We start from the raw sequence: 20,876 nt of genomic DNA on the forward strand, positions 1-20,876 counted from the left end.
CACACATGCAGTTAATTCATGACTGCTTATTATTTGATATTGGATGTTTCTTATTCTTTAATGTTTTTGGTTGTTGAACCTGGGATAGAGATAATACCAATGTAATTCAGCTATCACCCTGTCTTGATTCCCTAGTCCAAGGAACATTTAGAGATAGTCCATAACTATGCTCATCCAAACAGTTTGATGAATATTTCTGGATGATTCAACACCTCTATGTGGATCAGGAAAGACTCGCATATTATCTCTATCTGAGAAATGGCTTAAATCTTTTAGATGATCTTATTTAGCTTGATCTGCTTTTGACTGCAACAGTAGGAATAACTGATATATGATATAATATGAAGGTAAATGAATTATGATTGAATTTTATTTCAGCAGTAGTGTTCCTGTTCCTGCTCCTCCCATTGTTTGATATGTTATCACAGGTTTATGTTATCATAGGTTTAATTCAAATGCCAGAGCTTGTGACTGCTATTTCAGAATTGCTATACATCCTATTCAGGACCAGACAGTGCGCACTGTATAAATCATTTAGGGAACTGCACTGCACATGCTACTAGTGTATCCTATCATTTGCTTACATGCATATTGTATTCGTACACAGGTCTTTTTTATTAAAAAAAATAAAAATGCTGTGAATTGTTGGTACTTTTCTATAGTTTGGTTTTATTACTGCATAGTAAGTCCTTTTCACATTTTTGTTTTTCCTGGTATGAAAAGCTCTGCCATCTCCAGGAACCTTAGGCTGGAGGCAAGTACAATGAGGTAGCATCTGCCATCTCCCTGTAGGTCTCCAGCACCAGTGTGCAAAGTATCTCAGCACCTTGATCCTGCTACCTCTTTGATTGTACATGCAAAATGCGATTCTAATGACATCTGTGTGTAATAAATGGACCTGGGGAATGCCAATGGGTGATTATCTCAAGGAGGTATCGAAAGGAACCATCAAAATATGCTAGATCTTGAACTGTTTGGAACTTTAGTATCTTTTTTTTTTTTTTTTTTTTGCCTTTGTCATTAGACTAAGGAGTTTAATCTGGTAATCCTAGTCCTGCCCAGAAGAACTAGCCTCTGAATGAAATTATTCTCTATTTTACTGTCATTCACTAAAAACAAGCACTAGCGTCCTGGGAGGGCTGGCAGGGCATCCTTGACCTCAGCAGATGTTTGCAGTTTTGCTTTGGGCACTGGATCCACATCTGTCACTTTCTGTCCGGCCTTGGCAACTGTGAACCTGCTCATGCGTAGAGCTTCCTCGTAGACTGGAGGGGTGTCGGATGCCGAGAGGGGTGATGTTCCCTGCAGAGTGTTATGGGAGTGTGCCACTGCTAGTATTCTCCTGGCAGCAGGTCCAAACACCGAATGGAGAGCTGGAAGGGAGGACACAAAAGCCATTTGCCTCATCCTTTAAGTACCACACAATTAGAGCACAGTGCACAGGCTTTTCTGTCCCCATAGCCTGAATATTTTCCTTTACTACCCTTTCATCCTGCCCTAAAGGGAAGAATGAAACCCCCTCAGCAATATCCCATAATTGTCCTTCATCAAATGGCACCAAGGCCCCTGTAGCTGCCCTTAGTTCACCCAAGCACATCTTACAACCAATTCACCATATGACCATATTTGCTACATGAGGCTTTTTGAGCACCTTAATTCATAGTATTTACAGATGCCACTTTCCCAGCATCCTGCCTGGGATTTCCCTCTGTCAGCCCATTGGGGGACCTTGAGATGCCCCACCCTGGGCTTTTCACAGTACATCCCTTCACAGTAGGGTGTACTGAGGTCCCCAGCCTCTGTCAAAGCTAACTCACAGGTAATGGTATTCTGGAGGGTGCTGTCATGATCAAAAGCAATGACGGTGACCTCGTAGGGCTGAGGACCTGATTCGTCCCCTCCTTGATGGCAATGAAAACAGCATCTCATGCAGACAGAAACCAGGCCACACAGGAGAAGCAGTCCACCAATCACAACCACCAGCCTGGAAGGGGAGAGAAAACAGAATTTGAGCAGAAAAATCTTGTTTAGAGAGGGCATATTAAGATCTCTCCCTGCTTAAAGCAGGGCTAATATCAAAGCTAGACACAATTATCTGGGGCTTTGTCCAGCAGAGTTTGGACAGTCTGTGGCGATGGAGAGTCTGTGGCCCATCCTTTCAGGCACCCATTCCAGTGCAGCATCATCCTTAGGGTAAACATTTTTTATTCTATCTGACCTTCTACCTAATTTTCTGTCTGATCAGAATTTCCCTGGATGCAGCTTGGCCCATGGTCTTGGGTCTTTAAGCTGTGCAACTTTGAGAAAACTCTGGCTCTGTCTTCTTTTCAGATACACTTCAGCTTGTAGAAATCTGCAGTTAGGTCCCTTCCTCCCTGCCTCTTAGCCTCCTCCAGTCTGGACAGACCTAGTCCTTTCAGCCCCTCCTCACACATCATGTCCCCCGATTATTTTGTTGGCTTTCCAGGAACCTTGCTCCAGTTTATCAATTCTTCTTTTGTACTGGGGGAGCAAAACTGGACTAAATAATCCAGATGTGTCCTCATGGAGAGGAAAATCATACCTCTCAAACTGCTGGCTACAATCTTACTAATGCAGCCTTGTAGATGTCTGACAACTGCCGCCCTTTTTATTCCCATTCTTAATTACTAAGGAAATGGACTGAAATTAGTAAAAAGATGAGCCTTTTAAAAGGCATACAGTGACATGAAGGCTTTATTAATATTGTGCTTGCAACTATACATGGAATAAAAAGGAGGCCTGTAGTGGCAAGTCAATGTTTGCCAAAGACAATGCAATGTCTAGGGGTTGGCTTGCTACTGCTGCAGAACATTAGAAGGTGTAAAGGGAATGTGGGGGGTAGCATCACCCTTCAGTGAGTTACAAGACCACATTTAATCCCACCATTTGCTACTGGAATTGTCCAGTGATACAGATCTTTAAAGTAATCATATGTCATCTTACCAGATATACCACAGACGGACCCACTCTGTACCTGAACAGCTGAGAAAAAGAGATACAAAAAGTAGTTAGACATAGAACAACAAATAAATGGAAAGATCCCCGCTGTATCCTCTTCCAGCTTCCCTCACACTCCTGTGTTACACTGCAGCTTGTAAATGACAGAAAATATGAGAAAAACACAATATTTCATGTAGGAGGCAGTTGCCCAACCTCATCGATCTTCTTGTCAGATGAGTTTCCCTTCTGTTTTGCTTTATCTCTTAGTTGTTCCCCTGATATTTGTGCCTGACCAATTTGATTTGCAAACCTTAGGAACTGCATCATGTTATAATTTCTGAATTTCCTTTCTTTTTCTTCACAATTCAGTCTGACTAATGCTATGTTTTACTTTTTTTTTTTTTTTTTCTTCTGACTTTCTCATTGATTTTTTTCTGTCCCTTTGAGTACATTTTGGATACTGTGTTGTATGTTCCCTTAGTTTCAGTCAGTTGACCTGTCTGTGCATTTTTAAAGATATTTATTTAGTCAAAACAGAATCCTCGTAGGACATTTTCCACATTTGTTTTAGAATGGAGCAGAATGGAACGGAACGGAACGGAACGGAACGGAACGGAACAAAACAGAACAGAACAGAACAGCACAGAATAGAATAGAATAGAATTCAATGCAATAGTTCAGTTGGAAGGCATCTTCAAAGGTCATTGTGCCTAACTGCCCTCTTCAGGGCTAAACAAAAGTTTAAGCATATTAATAAGGTCATTGTCCAAATGGTTCTTGAACACTGACTGTCACAGGGCATCAAACAGCTCTCTAGGAAATATGCTCCAGTATTTGACCACCATCATGGTAACAAAAATTTTCCAGATATCCAGCCTGAACCTCTCCTGGCACAGCTTTGTGCCATTCCTGTGTGCCCTTCACTTGTCTTGTTTTCTGTTATTCTTACAAATAACACCACCATTCAGCAAAGAAATATATTTTAAAAACAAGTTTTTAAGGAAAGGTTAATTACAAATGCATAATCTCAGCTAATCAAAATTACACCAGAACACTATTAATTGTTAGAGTTATCCAAATAGGGAGCAGAAACAGTACTGCATGATGAATATGTTGAATTGGTAGCAACCAATGCACTTAAACTTCAAAGCAATGGGCATTTTATGTAAGTTTTCCATAGTCAAAATGAAAGTAAGCTTTTCTGGAAAATGTCTGTCACCATGTTATTAACACTGATGTCCACTACTAACTTTGACCTTCACAGTTTTCTTAAAAGAGTGCAAGATCTCCAAATACTCACAATTCGGGATTAAGACACCCTTCCTCGCCCCTCACTTGGGGGAACTAGAAGGAGAAAAACAAATAAGATATGCAACATTTGTTTCTGTCACCTAGACAGTTACCTGTCTGAATTTCCTATGGAAAGGTCTCACTGTTATCTTCAACAATTTCCCTGTATATTCTGCTGTAGACTTAAAGTTACTGTGATGGCAACTTCACCATTTCACATCTTAACTTCACATAGTCAATAAAATCCTATTTAACATTGTTTCCAGCACAGACTCCAACTTCCCTTTGCACTCACCACAAGTTTCCCTTTTCCCTTATATGTAGATATGCCATACTACAGATGTAAATCCTTCTCCATGCTCAAATATTGGGAGTGTATATATATGGGGAGTACATATTACACTCACATCAATTTGAATTTGTCTCTGTCTCTCCAGCACTCCTACCCTTCTCATTCTTCTGTCTTGGGTACCCTGATCGCTGCGTTATAATCCCTAGAATAACAGCAATTATTCTTCTCTTCTGCATTTGATATGCCCAATTATTTCTAGTATAACAGCAATTCCTGTTATTATCAATTGCTAACAGCTGTCCAGCTTTCCAAGGTAACTCCACAACTAAGTAGAGACCATAGGAAAAGGGACTGAACTTGGTGTGACTTACCTGTAAGAAACACCCTAAAACAAAGCAGATCATGACAAGGCTATGCATCTTGAAGGGGTGCTTCTGTGGCCTCTTGCTGGCTCAAGCTTCTTGGTGACTTTTCCTCTTGTTAGATTCTGTTCATCCTCACCTATTCACTGATTAGAATAAAGAGCACACTCCTTGTATGTTGAATCCAGTCTCTTCCCACTCTACCTCTTTCAATCTGCCTCTGGGTCTGTCCTTTGTCTCTATTTCTCGGGTTTTTGTTTTTACTCTTCTGTTCTCTGTCACCGACAACTCCTGTTTGGTTCTGCCTGTCACCTTTTGTTATTTTCTTGATGTGCTTCTTCGTCTCTTTTGAAGGGTTCTCTGAAACCTTCCAGTCAGATCAGGAGAAAAGCGGTACTTAGGAGTTCTTACTTTAGATGTTGAACTAGTTCAATGAAGGGCATCAAGAGATCTCTGCAGATCTGAACCTTCTCTTCTGTGAGCAGAAAGGGTCTGAGTTTGTTCATTACAAATTATTCCTCTCCCCGCCCCTACCCTGAGGGGAGTGGGTTGAAGGTCATGTTATTGACCTGTTTAAATGTGTATCAGATTCTTCTCCCTCCTCCAGTACTTTTTCTGCCCCTTAACAATTCAGATTCAACCTATTGACTTTATCCATGTGATCAATGTCTAGAGTGTGTTACAACTGGGAAGTTCCTGCTAGGTGAAAGAGCTTGCAATATAATAAATAATTGTGCACATATATGCATATACTATGCCTCCTGGATCTTCCACTTTAAGGCTCTGCCATCATGCCTGTTACCTGGTAGTCTCCTGCTATGTCAGTCCTGCAACTATCAGTCTGCTTACTTCTCTCTCACAGGTCCCAGTCTTGAATGTCCTGCATGGCCAGCCAAATCTCCCCAAATACTTTGCATCATAGGGGATGCATGTTGATACTCCTATCTGGATACAATAAGTCCTGAAATTAGTTAAATTAGAAGGTTCCATTCAACAACCTGTTAATGTTCTTTACTTTGTAGAGCTGCTTTGGATTTCTGTTACTGCTTATGACTAGTCAGAATATGATTATTGCATAAAATTGTGTTCATGTTCTCTTTCTCTTTTGAATAGCTAAAACAGAAAAAATGCTCATTAATAATGTTACTATTTGTGTTTGGGAACCACCTGGGACTGGTGTATAAGTATGTGTTAAGGGCAGGATAGCAACTAGAGAGACTTGTTGTTCCATGTTGCATTCACATTAAGCTGGTGAATCATTAGCCTTGGTGATGCATTTTAGAGTTGCAGAGCAGAACCAATTAATTCATGAACATAATGCACAGTTACAAGGCAGGCTAAAAAACATTTACCATTCTCTAATTATAAATGTGGTTCAGTGTAAACATTCCTTAGCATCATTCTCTGTCTCTTTCTCTCTCTCGTTGCTTTTGTTTCTAAATTAGTTTACTACTGGAAGAATGTTTCTGCATCCTGGTGGACAAATAAGAAATATAGAAACATGAGCTAATAGCTTTCTGTTTGTGTGGGAAGTGGACAATATTATTTTTTTCTCTTTCTCCTTAAACTCTTTTGTGTGTTATAAGAATTTTATTGGAAGATCTCTGCCAATCACAAGGGTGGTAGAACTAGATGATCTTTAAGGTCCTATCCAACTCAAACCATTCTATTATTCTACGGATCTATGGAAATTAGAAGAAAAGACACAAAAGAACTGTAAAATAGCTTTTCTTGTATGTACAACTTTTAAAACTGTTAGAATAAAATGTGGAAAAGAAGAGCAAATTATCAATGCTTTTCAGGGGATTTTTTGCTCATAATTCAAAAGATTACCAGTTGATTTTTAGCTGAAATTCAGTCTCATAAGAATTTCGAATTCTAGAAAGACCAAACTGAAGAAATATCAGATAGAGTGGTTAAAAAGAAATCTAACGAGAAAGCATCAGTGTAGCATGAAGATCTGACCCATCCAAAAGCATACCATAACTCACTCTTGCTGAATTTCATTGATCATTCTTTTTCTATTTATATGGCATTGCCATCAATACTGTGTTTCTAGTAACCTGTCTGTGGCCCTGTCATCCAACAAAGATTTCAATTTCTCCACTTTCCCTTGATATTTTGCCTCAGTCATCTCTATATTTTATTTGTCTTTGCTTTAATTTATTATTTTATTTTATTATTGAAGTAAAAGTTGTCTTTCATATTTTCCCTTAGCACCTTTCAGACGGTTCTAAAAATGTGATCAGACTCTTACAGAATTGCTAAAACAAACAAAAATGTCCCATCACTGACTTTTCATTGTTCTTTGACATAGTTTAAAATCTAATAGTCCATGCAACAGTAAACTATGTGATTTCCACATATCTTTCCTTGGATTCTAGAGAAAGCAGATCTGAGTGTGGGCAGAAGATACTCTTGTCCTGTCTCAGCTATCCTGTTCTGGTTGTATCAAGGGATGGATGTCAAGCCTGTTTTTTATTTCTTAGCATGATTTTAACTGGGAGTAAAACTTCTTAAAGCATGGAAAAAGGGCTGCTGTACTGCTTACTCTTGGAAATCTTTCAGAAATTGCTGCTTGATCCCTCTTATTCTTCAAATGAGTATTCCACCAAAGCCAGCTTGATTAGTCATACCCAATACTTCTCCAGGGATATTTAGAAACGTAAAATGCAGAAGACATTTGGGACTCATGAGGGCCCCTGATACTATTGCTGGTGTAGCCAGACATCATGAAGGTTGTTATATATTTTACAATGGATGATGATAATCCAAAAGGGTTCTGTCACTTGTGAAACAAAACTGTATCTTTATCAAATGAACTAGGTGCAAAGGAGCAGAACACTTCCACATTTCATGTTCCTTCCACTGATGGCATAATGGTTATTGAGAGAAGGTATGACAGAAGATTCAGAAGCACCATCTCACTGGGGACAGGCCAAGACACTCCTGGAAATTAACATCTATTGGCCTCTCTGTGTCTTCTGCCCAGACGCTGGGGTCTAAGTTACTGTACTAATTTCTTCCACTCTAAGATAAAAGTTTGGGATTCTATGCTACTTGGTGCTCTTCCTCTGTCACAGAGATTCACAGATGGTGAGGCCAGCAGTTCTTGAGCTGTGTGCAGCAGTGCCACATGCAATAAAACAGAAGGTTCAGGTTTCATTCCTGCCTTTTTTTTCTGCAGACATAGAAATACTGGTAAACTTGCTAAACTTCTCCATCATACTACCAGCACTCAGTGTTCTAGAGACCATGGGGCAGACTCTCAAGCTGATGGGTGACTCTTCCTTGGATGCAGTGGCAACTCCTAGCACAATGACTTGCTGCTGTGCTCTGTTAGTTGTTCTTGCTAAAAGGAGGGAATTGTGATGTGTCGTATGTGACTGTGCCTAGGCTGCTTCTAGGCCTGAGATAGGAAGGACAGCTGGGAAACTTTTTCATGTTCCAGGAATGGGCAATGGCTTTGACAAACCTATGTGCTACCCCATCAGGACATTTGAGATGTGCTCATAAACAATAAGCAAAGGAATAGTTCCCACTTAATTTTACCTCCATTCCTCCTCATAGCAAGTAAGACTGGGGAGCCATTTTGGCTACATTTTCTGAATATTAATCACTGGAGAATAAAACCAGGAAACAAATGTTCCTGATGCTGAAAAACTTCAAGGAATAGTTTAGACATAATCCAAAATTAACATCAGTTCCCTTTTAACTCTTGTCTTCCTTCTTTTTCTTTCTACAGAAAGGATGCAGTCCCCAGACTGGGTAACTATGCATTTGTTCCATTAATCGAAAACTGAAGATTTCCATGCCCCATTGCAATCTGCATACACAGGAAAGTTAAATACTATTCCATGGATACATTTTAGAAGCTTCTGCTGCATGTAAATAACCCTGGCACCTCTGTGTCATGAAGTCCTTGAGAATGTGCAAAAAAACCAACCTTCTGACTTCTATATGAATCACTCTCTCAACTCCCAGTGACACGGAGCATATATCTGATCCCAGCCAGAACCTAAGCTCTGTTTCTTCTGTGGAATCAACGCAACCTTTGATTACTCCTGTAGCCTTCAGAAATGACCGAAGAAGTGACATATGCAGACCTGAAGTTTGTGACATTGGAAAAATTACAAACCAAGGACATCCAGACTGCCAGAGCAAAAGGTAGTGTTGATGTTGGGTGGGGACAGCTCTCCACAGGGCAAACTTTCACCTTGGATAATATTTTGATGTGGCACTCAGAGGAGATTGTCACCTATGTGTTTCCAAAGGGAGACCTTTGGACTCAAATCTTTAAAGAAATTGGAGGGACAGAAAAATGGCAGGATGTTAAAAAGAATGTAAGCCTGGAGAAAGGGAAAAAAGTGCTTAGATTTGAGAGACAATTAGAGTTGTGGGATGCAGTTAGGGGAAAAAAAAAAAAAAAAGCATGTTCAGGCTAGATATCAAGTGTCAGGTCTTAGAAGTTAGTGAAGTAATCTAAGGAACTCTGTAAAGGTCTTTCAACTTTAATCATTTAAATATGAGTAACTGAAATAAATGCTAAGAAAAGCAGGTTATATATTGGGGGGGTGTGGGTGAGGATGAACATATTTGTACTTTAAAAATCATAAAAAATATGCTATATAGCTTCACAGAAGACCCAGAGGAATGTGGGAACGTGGCTGATCACAATCTGTACTCTGTACTGTACACATTAGTGCTTTTAAATTGCTCTGTATGAAAGGTATGAGAAAAACAAAGAGATTTTATGTTCCAGCCTGAGTAACTAGATGAATTTATTAGGCTAGCAGTTTAAAGAGCTCTTTCTGAAATGTTTTTTTCCTTATTAGCTAGTCTGTGATTATTTCATACTTATTTTTCAAGGGTTCTTTGTATTTTATATTTGGAGGTTGAAGCTGAATTCCTAATAGTCTAGTAGGGTTAATCCCAACTGTTAGGTTAGAGGGTTAGGGAACACAGGAAATAAAAGACAGAAGTATCAGAGGCGGGTATCCCAGTTATTTCTGTCAGTGACTTCAACATAATTTAAGTATTCTCACTGAAGTGTTGCACTGGAGTCTACCAAAAGAAGACAAAAGACATGAATCACAAGATTAATTCCCAGTTTGGCAGGTTAGGCATCCAAAAGTCAAAATACACCAATATCTCAAAGCATATGAAAATTCTGACCATGTTTTGAGCCAAATGTTTCCTTGATGGTCTTTTCACACGTGTGAAAGTCTATGCCGTTTAGCTTTATTTGTTCAATTTGTATTCTCTTAATACTTCATAGCTAAACTAATCTCTATGGCCTACTCACTTCCTAGCCCCAAATTCCTGAGGAGGACTGGTCACAGACAAATGGCAGGACAATTTTTTTAATGTAATACCACTTACTGGTATACTGGAATCTCAGCAATTTACTGGGCAGAGTACTGGTCAAGTTGTCTTGTGCAATGTAGGATCCGGAGACATAAAGATGAGAGGTGCCAGTGTTCAGTTTTGGGATCCTCAGTACAAAAGTCATGGACATGCTGGAGATAGTCTGAAGAAGGGCTATGAAAAGGATTAAGGGAATGAAGTATCTTATATATAAGGAAAGGCTGAGAAAACTGGGACTCTTCAGCCTGGAGAAGAGAACGATCAGGGTGGTGGTGTGTATTTGTGTGTTTCTCTTTAATGTATTCAAATACCTGGAAAGAAGCTGTAAACAGTGGTGCCTACTGCTAAGATAAGAGGCAGTGGGCACATACTGGAAACAGGAAGTTTCTTCTCAACATTAGGAGACATTTTACTACGAGGGTGCCTGAGCACTGGCACAGGTTGCCCAGAGAGGTTGTGGAGCCTTCTCCTCTGGAGGTATTCAAAAGCCATTTGGTCATGGTCCTGGGTCACCTGCTTTAGGTGGTTCTGCTTGAGCAGACGGGGATGGACCAGACAACCTCTAGAGGTCCCTGCCAGCCTCAGACATTCATTGATTCTGCGCCTGTTCTTGATGCTTTCCTTCTTTTTGTGTATCTTAGGGTCTCGCAGTCGATCTTCCTGTTGGCAGCTGGCTGCAATGGTGATTGGGGTCATCTGCCTAAGTTCAGTGGTAGCCACAGGAGTCTTAGCAGCCAAGTGTAAGTATGGTCACAGAAGGGATGCTCAGAGCTGTATGAACAACTAGAAGTAATTTAAGGAAAACAATTAGCCTAAAGAATTAATAAATGGGGAAAAAAAAAAAAAAAAAAAAAAAAGATCCCTTTCTGGAAGAATTTACCTACTCAGGAGACTCCACAGACTTCAAAATCATGATGTAGTATGTGTCAGAATGTAGATATGTCTTATGTAGTACACACAAAGTGTAGGTAGGTCAAGTATATTTGGTTTTGGGGAGGAATATGCATCTTTGGTAAGTTTATTTGGGTGACATTGAACTCTATGCCTTTAGTATTAATGGAACAATTTCATTCTTGTTTTACTGTCATTCAAGTCATCTTGGTCTGCCACACTGTGCATGAAAGGGATGAAAACTTCACCCTGCAAAAGGCAATTATGGAAAACCTCAGCCAGCAGTTGGAGCACCTCCAGGCTCAGAATTTGAACTTGTCAGAAACTATAAAGCAACTTGCCACCTCCAGAGGTACATACTGGTGGGAAGAAGGTGATTCCACCTCATGGTAACCACAAATATAATTGTTTTCTATCAAAAATATTGAAAGGAAAGTTTAAAATCTCTAAAATTTCTCTGAATTGTTTCTTTGGAAAATTAATTTCTGGTGAATCAATGAGAAGACTGCATTTCCATTTTTTTAAGTATCAGTCTCTTTGAAGTATGTTTACTGACTTTTTGCAATGGAACTTTTTTAAATCCTAAAGCAAATAAACATTTTAATTCAGAAAGCACCCCAATGATGATACTTTTGTTTTTATAATAAAAAAAATGTGTTTCAATAGGCAAATTCATTGATGCCACCATTCCCCCTTTGTTGTTGTCAGTTTCAGCGAATTATCATAAAAAAAAATAAATCGTGGAAAATTCCTACTAGCTCTAGTTGTCTGGAATGCTTTGACCACCCAAGACATCTTCATTCTGTTATGTAGTGGATGTAGCAGAGCAAATACTGCTGACCTCTACCAAATAGGTTTGGAATCACTGGCCTTAACAGTTTACGGACCATATCCAGAGGGTATATTTCAACTTGTGTAAAATAATGGTTCAAACCTTTAATATTGAATGGGCTAAATATGCTAGATTATCACATAATGGAGGGAAGAGAATCATTATAAATGAAAGGCTTGTGAAAGAGTGACAAGATTATCATCTTTGTAGAAGTCTGGATTTGAATTTAACAGAAACCAGAAGCTACTTGTAAGAGTCAAGTGCACTGCACTGTGCTATCTGTTGCCATCCAGCATCAAGTCCCCATATTCCCAGCTGGTACTGAGTTGTTATAATATCAAATTGCCTTGTGAACTGCAAAACAATAGTCATGATCCACCCAGTAGGTTGGACCCAGTTCCCAGAGTTCTCCAAAATATTTTATCTGGCAGGCCTTTTTGCCGCTTGTGATTATTTCTGTTTCCAACTAGAAAATGGATTTTCTAGATTGTGCAAGAGTGGTGGAAAAAATAAGTATTTTGAATTCTCACTGGCTTCAGTATTACCCAGGGTCCCAACAAGCAGCTAACAGAATAATGTGGCAGAATGAGCCAAAGTGCAGCTGTCAGAAAGGTATTTTTGGAAGAACAATGTGTGCAATATCTTTCACTTTGTTTGGCCAGCACTATCTGCCATCTGCATGCTGAATCCATAGCATATATGAAATGCTGCCAGAGAAGTTCCAGTATAAGTTGCTTTGCAAAGCATATAGGAGGGAAGAGCTGACCCTTAAGCTGTTAGCAAGAAACTGAAAGTTCACATAAATAGAGATGACCCCATATGACTGAAAGTCTAGGTTCCCTCTACCTGTATGCCCACCTAGATCCATGTCTCTGTGAACATAACTCAATCGTCAAAATTTCCTCTAGTTGTACTATACTAGCACTCTCTTACCAGCAGTTATCCCATTGTATGGAGAAGAAAGAAGCATACCCCAGCACTCCATCTCATTGTGAAGCTGGCAGCTGCTTCAAATACAGTGCAAAAATCAGTCATTATCAGTTCTACAGTTCTGGATTGCATACACATATTTTCACAGGCTTTCTGCTCATATTCCAAAAATCTTTAGTGTTTGTTTATCTGATTTTAATTTTGAAATGTTATTCTGGCCTTCTGGCAACTGTGTTTATAAAGTCTCCCCTGAAGGCATGAATTTAGCTTCAGAATGAAAGAGGAGTTGCTGCTTCTCTGTGATAGAGAGGCTGTGCACTGCTCTTGTGATCTTGCAGAAATCAACTAGACTAGAAGAGACTGCCATCACTGACAAAGCTGATCAGGTGCTGTTTTGTTTTCAAGGATATAAATGTACTCCTTGTCCTGAGACCTGGCTGCAGTATGGGGAGAACTGTTACTACTTTTCAAAGGAATGGAAAACTTGGCAAGAAAGCAAGGCTCGGTGCTCTGCTCTGGAGTCCAGATTTCTTAAGATAGAGAGTAAGAAAGAGCTGGTAAAGATTCTTTTTTGTTGTTCTTTCCTTTTTCTAATTACATGCACCACATCTAATGTGGTCTGAACAGCCACTCCATCTTTCTACCGGAGCAGTATGTTTTGGCATGCATGTGCTGGACCAAACAACAAAAACTCAGTCTCTGCCTCTTTGAAGTCACTCTGCTTGTACTGTGGCTGTACTCTCTCTTATGTATCTTCACTGACTTCAGGAGAGTTAATTGAGACACACCAGTCTACATCTAGAGCCTCACTCCACCTCAGGTCAAATATAATTGAGCTAGTACTCATTAGCTTTAGAAGGGTGTTAGAAGGGAGTCGTTATCCTATGTCCTTTACCCAGCTATGTGCAGTCTGTGATTATCTCAATGACCATTTTAGCTGATAACTGCTAAAGGCTCTAGGCAGGTTAGTTTTCCTTACCTCCAAAATAGCAGATTGCTGCCAGGAATAGGAGGCACTGCCCAGAGTCACTTGCAAAACAATGTTTATTACACACAGGTGTGAATACTTCACTTTAATTTCCTTCTTTCCTTTTCCAAATCATAGGCGGTTATGAATGAAGCAGGGATGTGATTCACAGGCTTCACATTTATTTCTGTACAGGACTTTGTAATGCAATCAGCACAGTCTTACGGTTCTTATTCTTTCTGGACTGGGCTGTCTCACAATGGATCTGAGGGGCCCTGGCTATGGGAGGATGGATCAGCTTTCTCCACAGATCTGTAAGTGACTACGCAGATAGGAACAGACCAAGTCCATGCATATTTCTTGTGAGCCAAAGGCAGGAGCCTTTAGCCACCACTTAGTACTCAGCTGCCCATCCCCACAGTTTATGATCAGATTGCTCATCACTTGTTTATTTATTCAGACAAGCCTCCATAAAAGAGCTTATATGCTAGTGTGGGTCAAATAGGTAGCAGCCATCATGAATTATTCTATTAGTCTGTGTTTTTTTTTCATGGGATGGTGAAAATCTTTGTTATTTTTTTCACAGGTTTCAGTTCCAAGAAACCAGCTCAAGACCTTTCCTAGAGTGTGTGTGGCTTCAGGGTTCAAACATCGGCACTGCACAGTGTGGTGAATACAAATTTTGCATTTGTGAGAAAATGGTGGATCCTGCAGTGATTGAGCAAGTGAACTACTCAGACAGGCAGTAGTGTGCACAGCTTTGCAGAAAGCCTATCCTGTGATATGCTGTTGCAGGGACAGGTTCTGACCCTGGGTTTGCAATAAAGACAGAGTCTGAGCTCAGGTTAGCATAATGTCAGGGATACTATACTATAAAGTTGTCCTCTGGTGATGCACATCAGCTAGGCTCCTTGTGCTTTTTTTTTTTTTTTGCTTTTTTTTTTTTTTTTCCCCAGGAACTTAATTCCCTCTTTTTTCTTTCAGGCCTTGTGTTCTTGTGTAACCAGTTCTATCCACATCTTATATATTCCATTCTAAGTGAAGCAAAATTAAGCACATGATTCCAGAACTCAATTTTATAGATTGATTCATATCACCAACAATCTGTAATCAATGTACATTAGCTAGGACAACACATACATGTTTTTAAAAATGCATCCATTGGGTAATCACACATGAATGACATGAATGCCCATTTTACAATAAACTGCCAAATATTTGATTTAATTTCAGTCCCTACCAGCTGGTAACTGGGTGATACAAAGAAATCAGAGCCTGTATTAAAAGACAAAATACTACTAGTTCTACTGGTTAGATAGTAAAGTTTTGAAATGAGATTGCATCCCCTATGGGCTCATAAACCAGAAAGCAAATACAGAATACATCTTTATTGAGGAAAGTCACCAATTTTTAATGCCAAGGGTGCCAGTCCAACTGCTAGTGGATTCTGCTTCATCAGGTATTAGGGAAGAAGGCACATTCCTCTAAGACATCTGTCTTAATAATTATCTATGTCACATCTGATCTAGTTCTTTGATATCCCAAATCCATTTTCTATCCTGTTCTAGAATTTTACAACTGGAATAAATATTGCTACAAATGACTTTTTCTGTAGTGTGTCTTCTTGGTATGTCACTGCACACAGTAGGCTGAATAACCACCATAACAGGGCCTTTATAATGATGCAACAGAAATGTTTGAAGTCCCACAGGAACAAACAAGTTTATGTTTTGGGACTTCTGTTCTTGTATGTATTTTGTTCTAATTTGAACCATTTGATGAAAATTGAACTGTAAGTTCCTAGCTATGGTGGTATCTCGGCAGGCTTATGATTATTTCGGACTTGAAGATGTGCATCGTAACTCTGCAGTAAGAACAGCCAACAAGTGTGCTTCATCCCACGCTAGATGGGTATTTAGCAATATGGTAATGATCTTAGTTATCTTAATTATGGGTATGAAGAAGTAATTCAGAGGAGCCAGGACAACAGAGTGTCTTGTGTCACAGTTATCTCACAGTCTGGAAATGCTGCCTATTCTAAGTCTAAGCATGGGGCCTCAGCAGCAGTGGAGATGTTACTTGGGATCCCAGCACTTACCTGTCTACAGGGGATGCAGGTAAGATGTGAAGGATGGAAGGAGTAATCCACACAGGGTTGTTGTACTAGGACATGCTGCAAGGCCCCATGTTACAGCCCTTGACCATGCAAGGGTCTCCTAAGGATCACACCATGAGGAAGCAGGAGAGCCCTCACTGAGGGGGCTGGTATGAGGAGGAGACTGGAAAAGCTTGAAAAGTGGGTCCACATGAACCTAATTAAGTTCAACAAGTCTAAGTGCAAGGTGATGCAGCTGCTTCAATGCTGTCCCAGACATGAGTACAGAGTGGGAGAAGAATTCATTGAGAGCAGCTCTGCAGAAAAGGATTTGGGGGTTCTGGTACACAAAAAACTCATCATGAACCAGCAGTGCTCAGGTGCAGCCCGGAAGGCCAACTGCATCCTGGGCTGCATCGATGGAGGGGTGGCCAGCAGGTCGAGGGAGGTGATTGTCCCCCTCTGCTCTGCCTTCTGAGGCCCTACCTGGAGTGCTGCATCCAGATGTGGAGCCCCCAGCACAAGAAGGATGTGGACCTGTTTGAGGGACTTACAAAAAAGATGGAGAACAACTTTTTCATTGAGCAAATGGTGACAAGGACAAGGGGGAATGGCGTTGAACTAAAAGAAGGGAGATTAGTTTAGGTGTTAGGAAGAAATTCTTCACTCAGAGGGGATGGTGAGGCATTGGAACAGGTTGCCCAGGGAAGCTGTGGATGCCCCATCCCTGGAAGTGTTCAAGGCCAGACTGGATGGGGCCCTGGGTAACCTGAACTAGTGGGTGGTGTCCCAGTCCATAGCAGGGGGGTTGGAATTAGATGGTCTTTAAGGTCACTTCCAACCCAAGCTGTTCTATGATTCTATGATATGATTCTATGAGCTGAACCAGTGAGCAAAACTGATGTGAGAGCACTGGGGAGAGGACCAGCAGGAATTCATCATCAGGCCAGGAAGGGCAGCTTGTCTGGACATAGAGTCAAAAACCAGGGAAGGGAACTCATGCAAAGACCTTCTATCAGAGTAGTAGTTGATTGTTGGGCTCTGGCTGAGGGAGAAGTGAAAAGCAATGATACTATGGGCTATTGCTGGCAGTTAAATTCTGAAGGAAGTAAAGGGTGATGCTCAAAGAAAGGTTGTTGTTCTGTACAGTGCTCAGGAGGAGATGTCTGTTGGGTTTCCCTGTACGGGACATAAAGGCTGTTCACAGACTTCCAAGTAGCAGATTTCTATCCTCGTGCAGAGGTCTGCCTCCAGGTTTTCTGCCATACATGGAGACCTCACAGGTCCATTTGAGGATGTCAGCCAACTGATCCCATAGCCTACACACAGCTGCTGCATGAGTTCAGAAAAGAGATCTCCCTGTACTAGGCTCATGAGTATTCATAAGCTCAGAAACTTTTAAAACAAGGGGATAAGGTCCTGCTCCTCATTGCTGCCCAGTTGCTCTTTGTTTTGTTTTTCTTTTTTTTTTTCATTTTATACCATGATAATTAGTAATTATAACAGCTACACGATGAGTAAAGCTTCACAGAACAGAAGAGCTCGTGGCATCCAATAACACAATGCTGTCTGTCCTAAGGTGCGTAGTGTACAACTTATTACTATGTTTGAGTAACACTTAACCTTGAATTTCCTTGATATGTAGTATAAACAAGTTCTTGAATTTTGGCTTAATACAGGAGAGAAAAAAAACCGCTCTTATATGTAAGATGGAGTCACTTGAGTGCAGAAAGCACTTAACACTGGCAAAGATCAGAAGGCAGAATCCAATCATATCTTCAAGTGAACTGAGTCATTTCAAGCCTAATACAATGCTCTTAGACATTTTATTTTTTTTTTACACACTGAAAAAGATAGAAGGAGAAAGATTTTTTATAGTCACCACTAGAATAGTAATTGTTTGCTGTTTGTTGTTGCCATAAGGTATTAGCACAGCTAGAGCCTTTACATTTTTTGTATCCTTGATGTTAATTTTTGATAAAAAGAAATCTTGAGTCTATGACTAGCCTTTTCAGCTTGATATGATGTCCATTAAAATAGGACTATAAACACTGTACTCATGCCACAAAGTACACCTTCAGCTCATAAGCCACTCTCAGTGCTTCTTGGTAAACTATTTCCTTACTGTACCCAACCTGAATATTCATCTCAATAGATCTACCAAATTAATCAACTTCATAGTACTTACGTGTTTTAAAGACAAATTGTTATTCTCACTGTGTTTTCTTATAATATAGAGTAATAGAATCATAGAACAGTTCGGGTTGGAAGGGATCTTAAAGATCATCTGGTTCCAATGCTTCTGACATGGGCAAGGATGCCACCCACTAGACCAAGTTGCTCAAAATCTCATCCAACATGGCCTTGAACATTTCCAGGGATGGGGCATTCACAACTTCTCTGGGCAACCTGTTCTAGTGCCTCACCACCATCATAGCAATGAATTTCTTCCTTATATCTAATTTAAACCTACTGTTTTATGGTATAAAGCCATTACTCCCTGTCCTATCACTACACTCCCTGACAAAGAGTCCCTCCCCAGCTTTCCTGTAGCCCACTTTAGGTATTAGGCTGCTACAAGGTCTCCCTGGGAACCTTCTCTTCTGCAGGCTGGACAACCCCAACTTCCTCATCCTGTCTTCATAGGAGCAGTGCTCCAGCCCTCTGATCATCTTTGTGTCCCTCCTCACAGCCCCAGAGCTGAATGCAGTTCTCCAGGTGGAGTCTCATAAGAGCAGAGTAGAGGGGGACCGACAATCACCTCCCTCGACCTTCTGGCCATGCTTCTTTTGATGCATCCCCAGATATGGTTGGCTTTCTGGATTGCAAGCACACATTGCTGGCTTAGATTGAGCCTCTCATCAACCAGCACACAAGTCCTCCTCAGAGCTGTTCTCAATCCATTCTCTGCCCTGCCTGCATTTTTGCTTTGTATTGCCCCAGCCTAGATGCAGGACTTTGCACATGATCTTGCCAAACCTCATAATGTTCATACAGGCCCACTTCTCAAGCCCCTCAAGGTCCCTCTGGATGACATCCCTTCCCTCCAGCATGTCAGCCGTACAACATAGCTTGGTGTCTTATTGCTTTCGGTTGCTCATAGGTCTTTTTCTTCATAGTGCTTATTTGTTTTAAAAACAAATTATTCTGCTGACTTTGTTTTCTTATTTTTATTTTGGTTGCATTGTATTGACATATAATCACACAAGTGTCTTATTTCTTGGCAAACCTCAGAGATGCAACCTAGAATGAGGTGTCACAGTTTTACTTATTAATGAGTTTTCTTTTCTCCATTGTCCTCCTTCTTACTCTTGCTGACAGACAAGCAGTAAACCATTTGGATCTTAAAAACAGAAAGAAATCCGAGTGGGGAAATATATTCTTGCAGCAAGATTCCAGTTCTCACATTATCAGAGATAATATGTCTCTGAATTCATGTTTATAAACAGAAGCTGTTGTCTTCAGACATCAGGACTTGCAAAATACACTGCCATTTTTCAAGTTGCACAGCCACATGGTACATGGAAAATGATTCTCAATCAACTCTTCTAAAGACTGCTGTAAGAACAAATAAACAAGGATAGAAGTACACAATTAAGTGCTGACTTAATCATCTATCCAGGTCTGAAACCCATATACTTGTAACTGACCTGTTTTTTTCATGTCTTACTGAGAGAAACAGAACTGCTTTCATGATTTTGAGGACAAGCATTTTAGATCTATTTTCCATGCTGTGATTAGCTTGTTAAAAATGAATTTCTGAATATATCACACCTTGTTTCCCCCACGTCTTCATTATAGGGAACTTGCAAGTATTGCGTGCTTGTACAATTTGGGTTTTAAAGTAGATTTACAAGTGTGCTAATTTTTAGATGTCATGTCTAAATGTTCTGAATTTGCTGCTGCAAATAAACTTTTATTTGGATGAAAATTATTTTAAGCATCTTGCAATTGCAACCTCAGAACTGTTATAATTCTCTGGAATTTCCTGAATATTATATATATATATACATTTTTCTGGTGATAATTTATTTTTTGTTATACTGTTAATTTCTTGCAGAACTGTATCTGAACATCTCCAATTAATTGTTAATCAATCCGGACTCAATATAATTATTCAACCAATTACCCTACAGATATTGGCATTTTCATTTACACGGCAAAAGAATTGGGTTTGTGTCTTGTCATTGTGAAGTAAACACAAAGACAAACCAAATTCCCTGCAGTCATAGCCAAACCACTAAATTTATAATGATTTGTAAATATAAGGTTAACCCACAAATTACCCACTTGTTTTATCTATAAAGGTTAACAAAGTCTTATGTCAAAGCAAAGCTTTTTATAGAGGTTATTGATGCATCCCAAAAAGTATTTCTGAGCAATATACAGAGGCCTTTGTATTTCACATTTAACTGCACCTGACTGTGCAGTGGTGAGCAAAGCTTTGTCATGGATTTGAAATATCATATCTTCACCATACTTGTTTGCAGTCTTCTTTAAGAAGCAGAAAGAGTCTACCACTATTAATATTAATCACCAGATAAAGAACAGATTATCCTTGAAATCACTGAAATGAGTACTATAGCCAGTTCAGAATTGAAGTGTCTAGACAGAAGAGAGTGTGATAGAGAATTTTGACTTCAATGGTTCATCAAGTAACAAAAAAAACCACACAACAACCAACCAACCAACCAAAACAGATGTCTTTTTAAATATTCACATTTAACAAGTGTTTTACTGAGTAGAAGGACAAACATGATCTCTTGTAAAAGAATCAGCATCTTTGACTACACTGACTGTTGGTCACAAACTCTTGTGCAAACTAACATAGACATTCATTTCCTGTTCCGCAGTTCATTGTCCATTAGTCAGTGAGCACAAATCAGCTT

General features: G+C 39.9%; 2 protein-coding genes across 2 annotated transcripts; one reads left to right on the forward strand and one right to left on the reverse strand.

Moving 5' to 3' along the window:
* Positions 1-11: 11 nt before the first annotated feature.
* On the reverse strand, positions 12-5,416 carry TMEM52B (transmembrane protein 52B). Its single transcript, XM_027464606.3, has 5 exons — positions 4,915-5,416; positions 4,262-4,305; positions 2,965-3,003; positions 1,818-1,984; positions 12-1,373 (listed from the first exon to the last, which is right to left on the reverse strand). The coding sequence occupies exons 1-5, from the start codon at positions 4,960-4,962 to the stop codon at positions 1,123-1,125; spliced, it is 549 nt and encodes a 182-aa protein (XP_027320407.1). The 5' UTR covers positions 4,963-5,416; the 3' UTR covers positions 12-1,122.
* A 2,124-nt stretch (positions 5,417-7,540) lies between these two features.
* Positions 7,541-16,159, forward strand: LOC119715548 (C-type lectin domain family 1 member A-like). Its single transcript, XM_038173135.2, has 6 exons — positions 7,541-9,072; positions 10,914-11,012; positions 11,366-11,515; positions 13,331-13,482; positions 14,088-14,206; positions 14,479-16,159. Exons 1-6 carry the CDS (start codon positions 8,985-8,987, stop codon positions 14,639-14,641), a joined length of 771 nt encoding a protein of 256 aa, XP_038029063.1. The 5' UTR covers positions 7,541-8,984; the 3' UTR covers positions 14,642-16,159.
* The last annotated feature ends 4,717 nt before the right edge of the window (positions 16,160-20,876 follow it).

Source organism: Anas platyrhynchos, chromosome 1 (assembly GCF_047663525.1).
Source record: "Anas platyrhynchos isolate ZD024472 breed Pekin duck chromosome 1, IASCAAS_PekinDuck_T2T, whole genome shotgun sequence".
Lineage (NCBI taxonomy): Eukaryota > Metazoa > Chordata > Aves > Anseriformes > Anatidae > Anas > Anas platyrhynchos.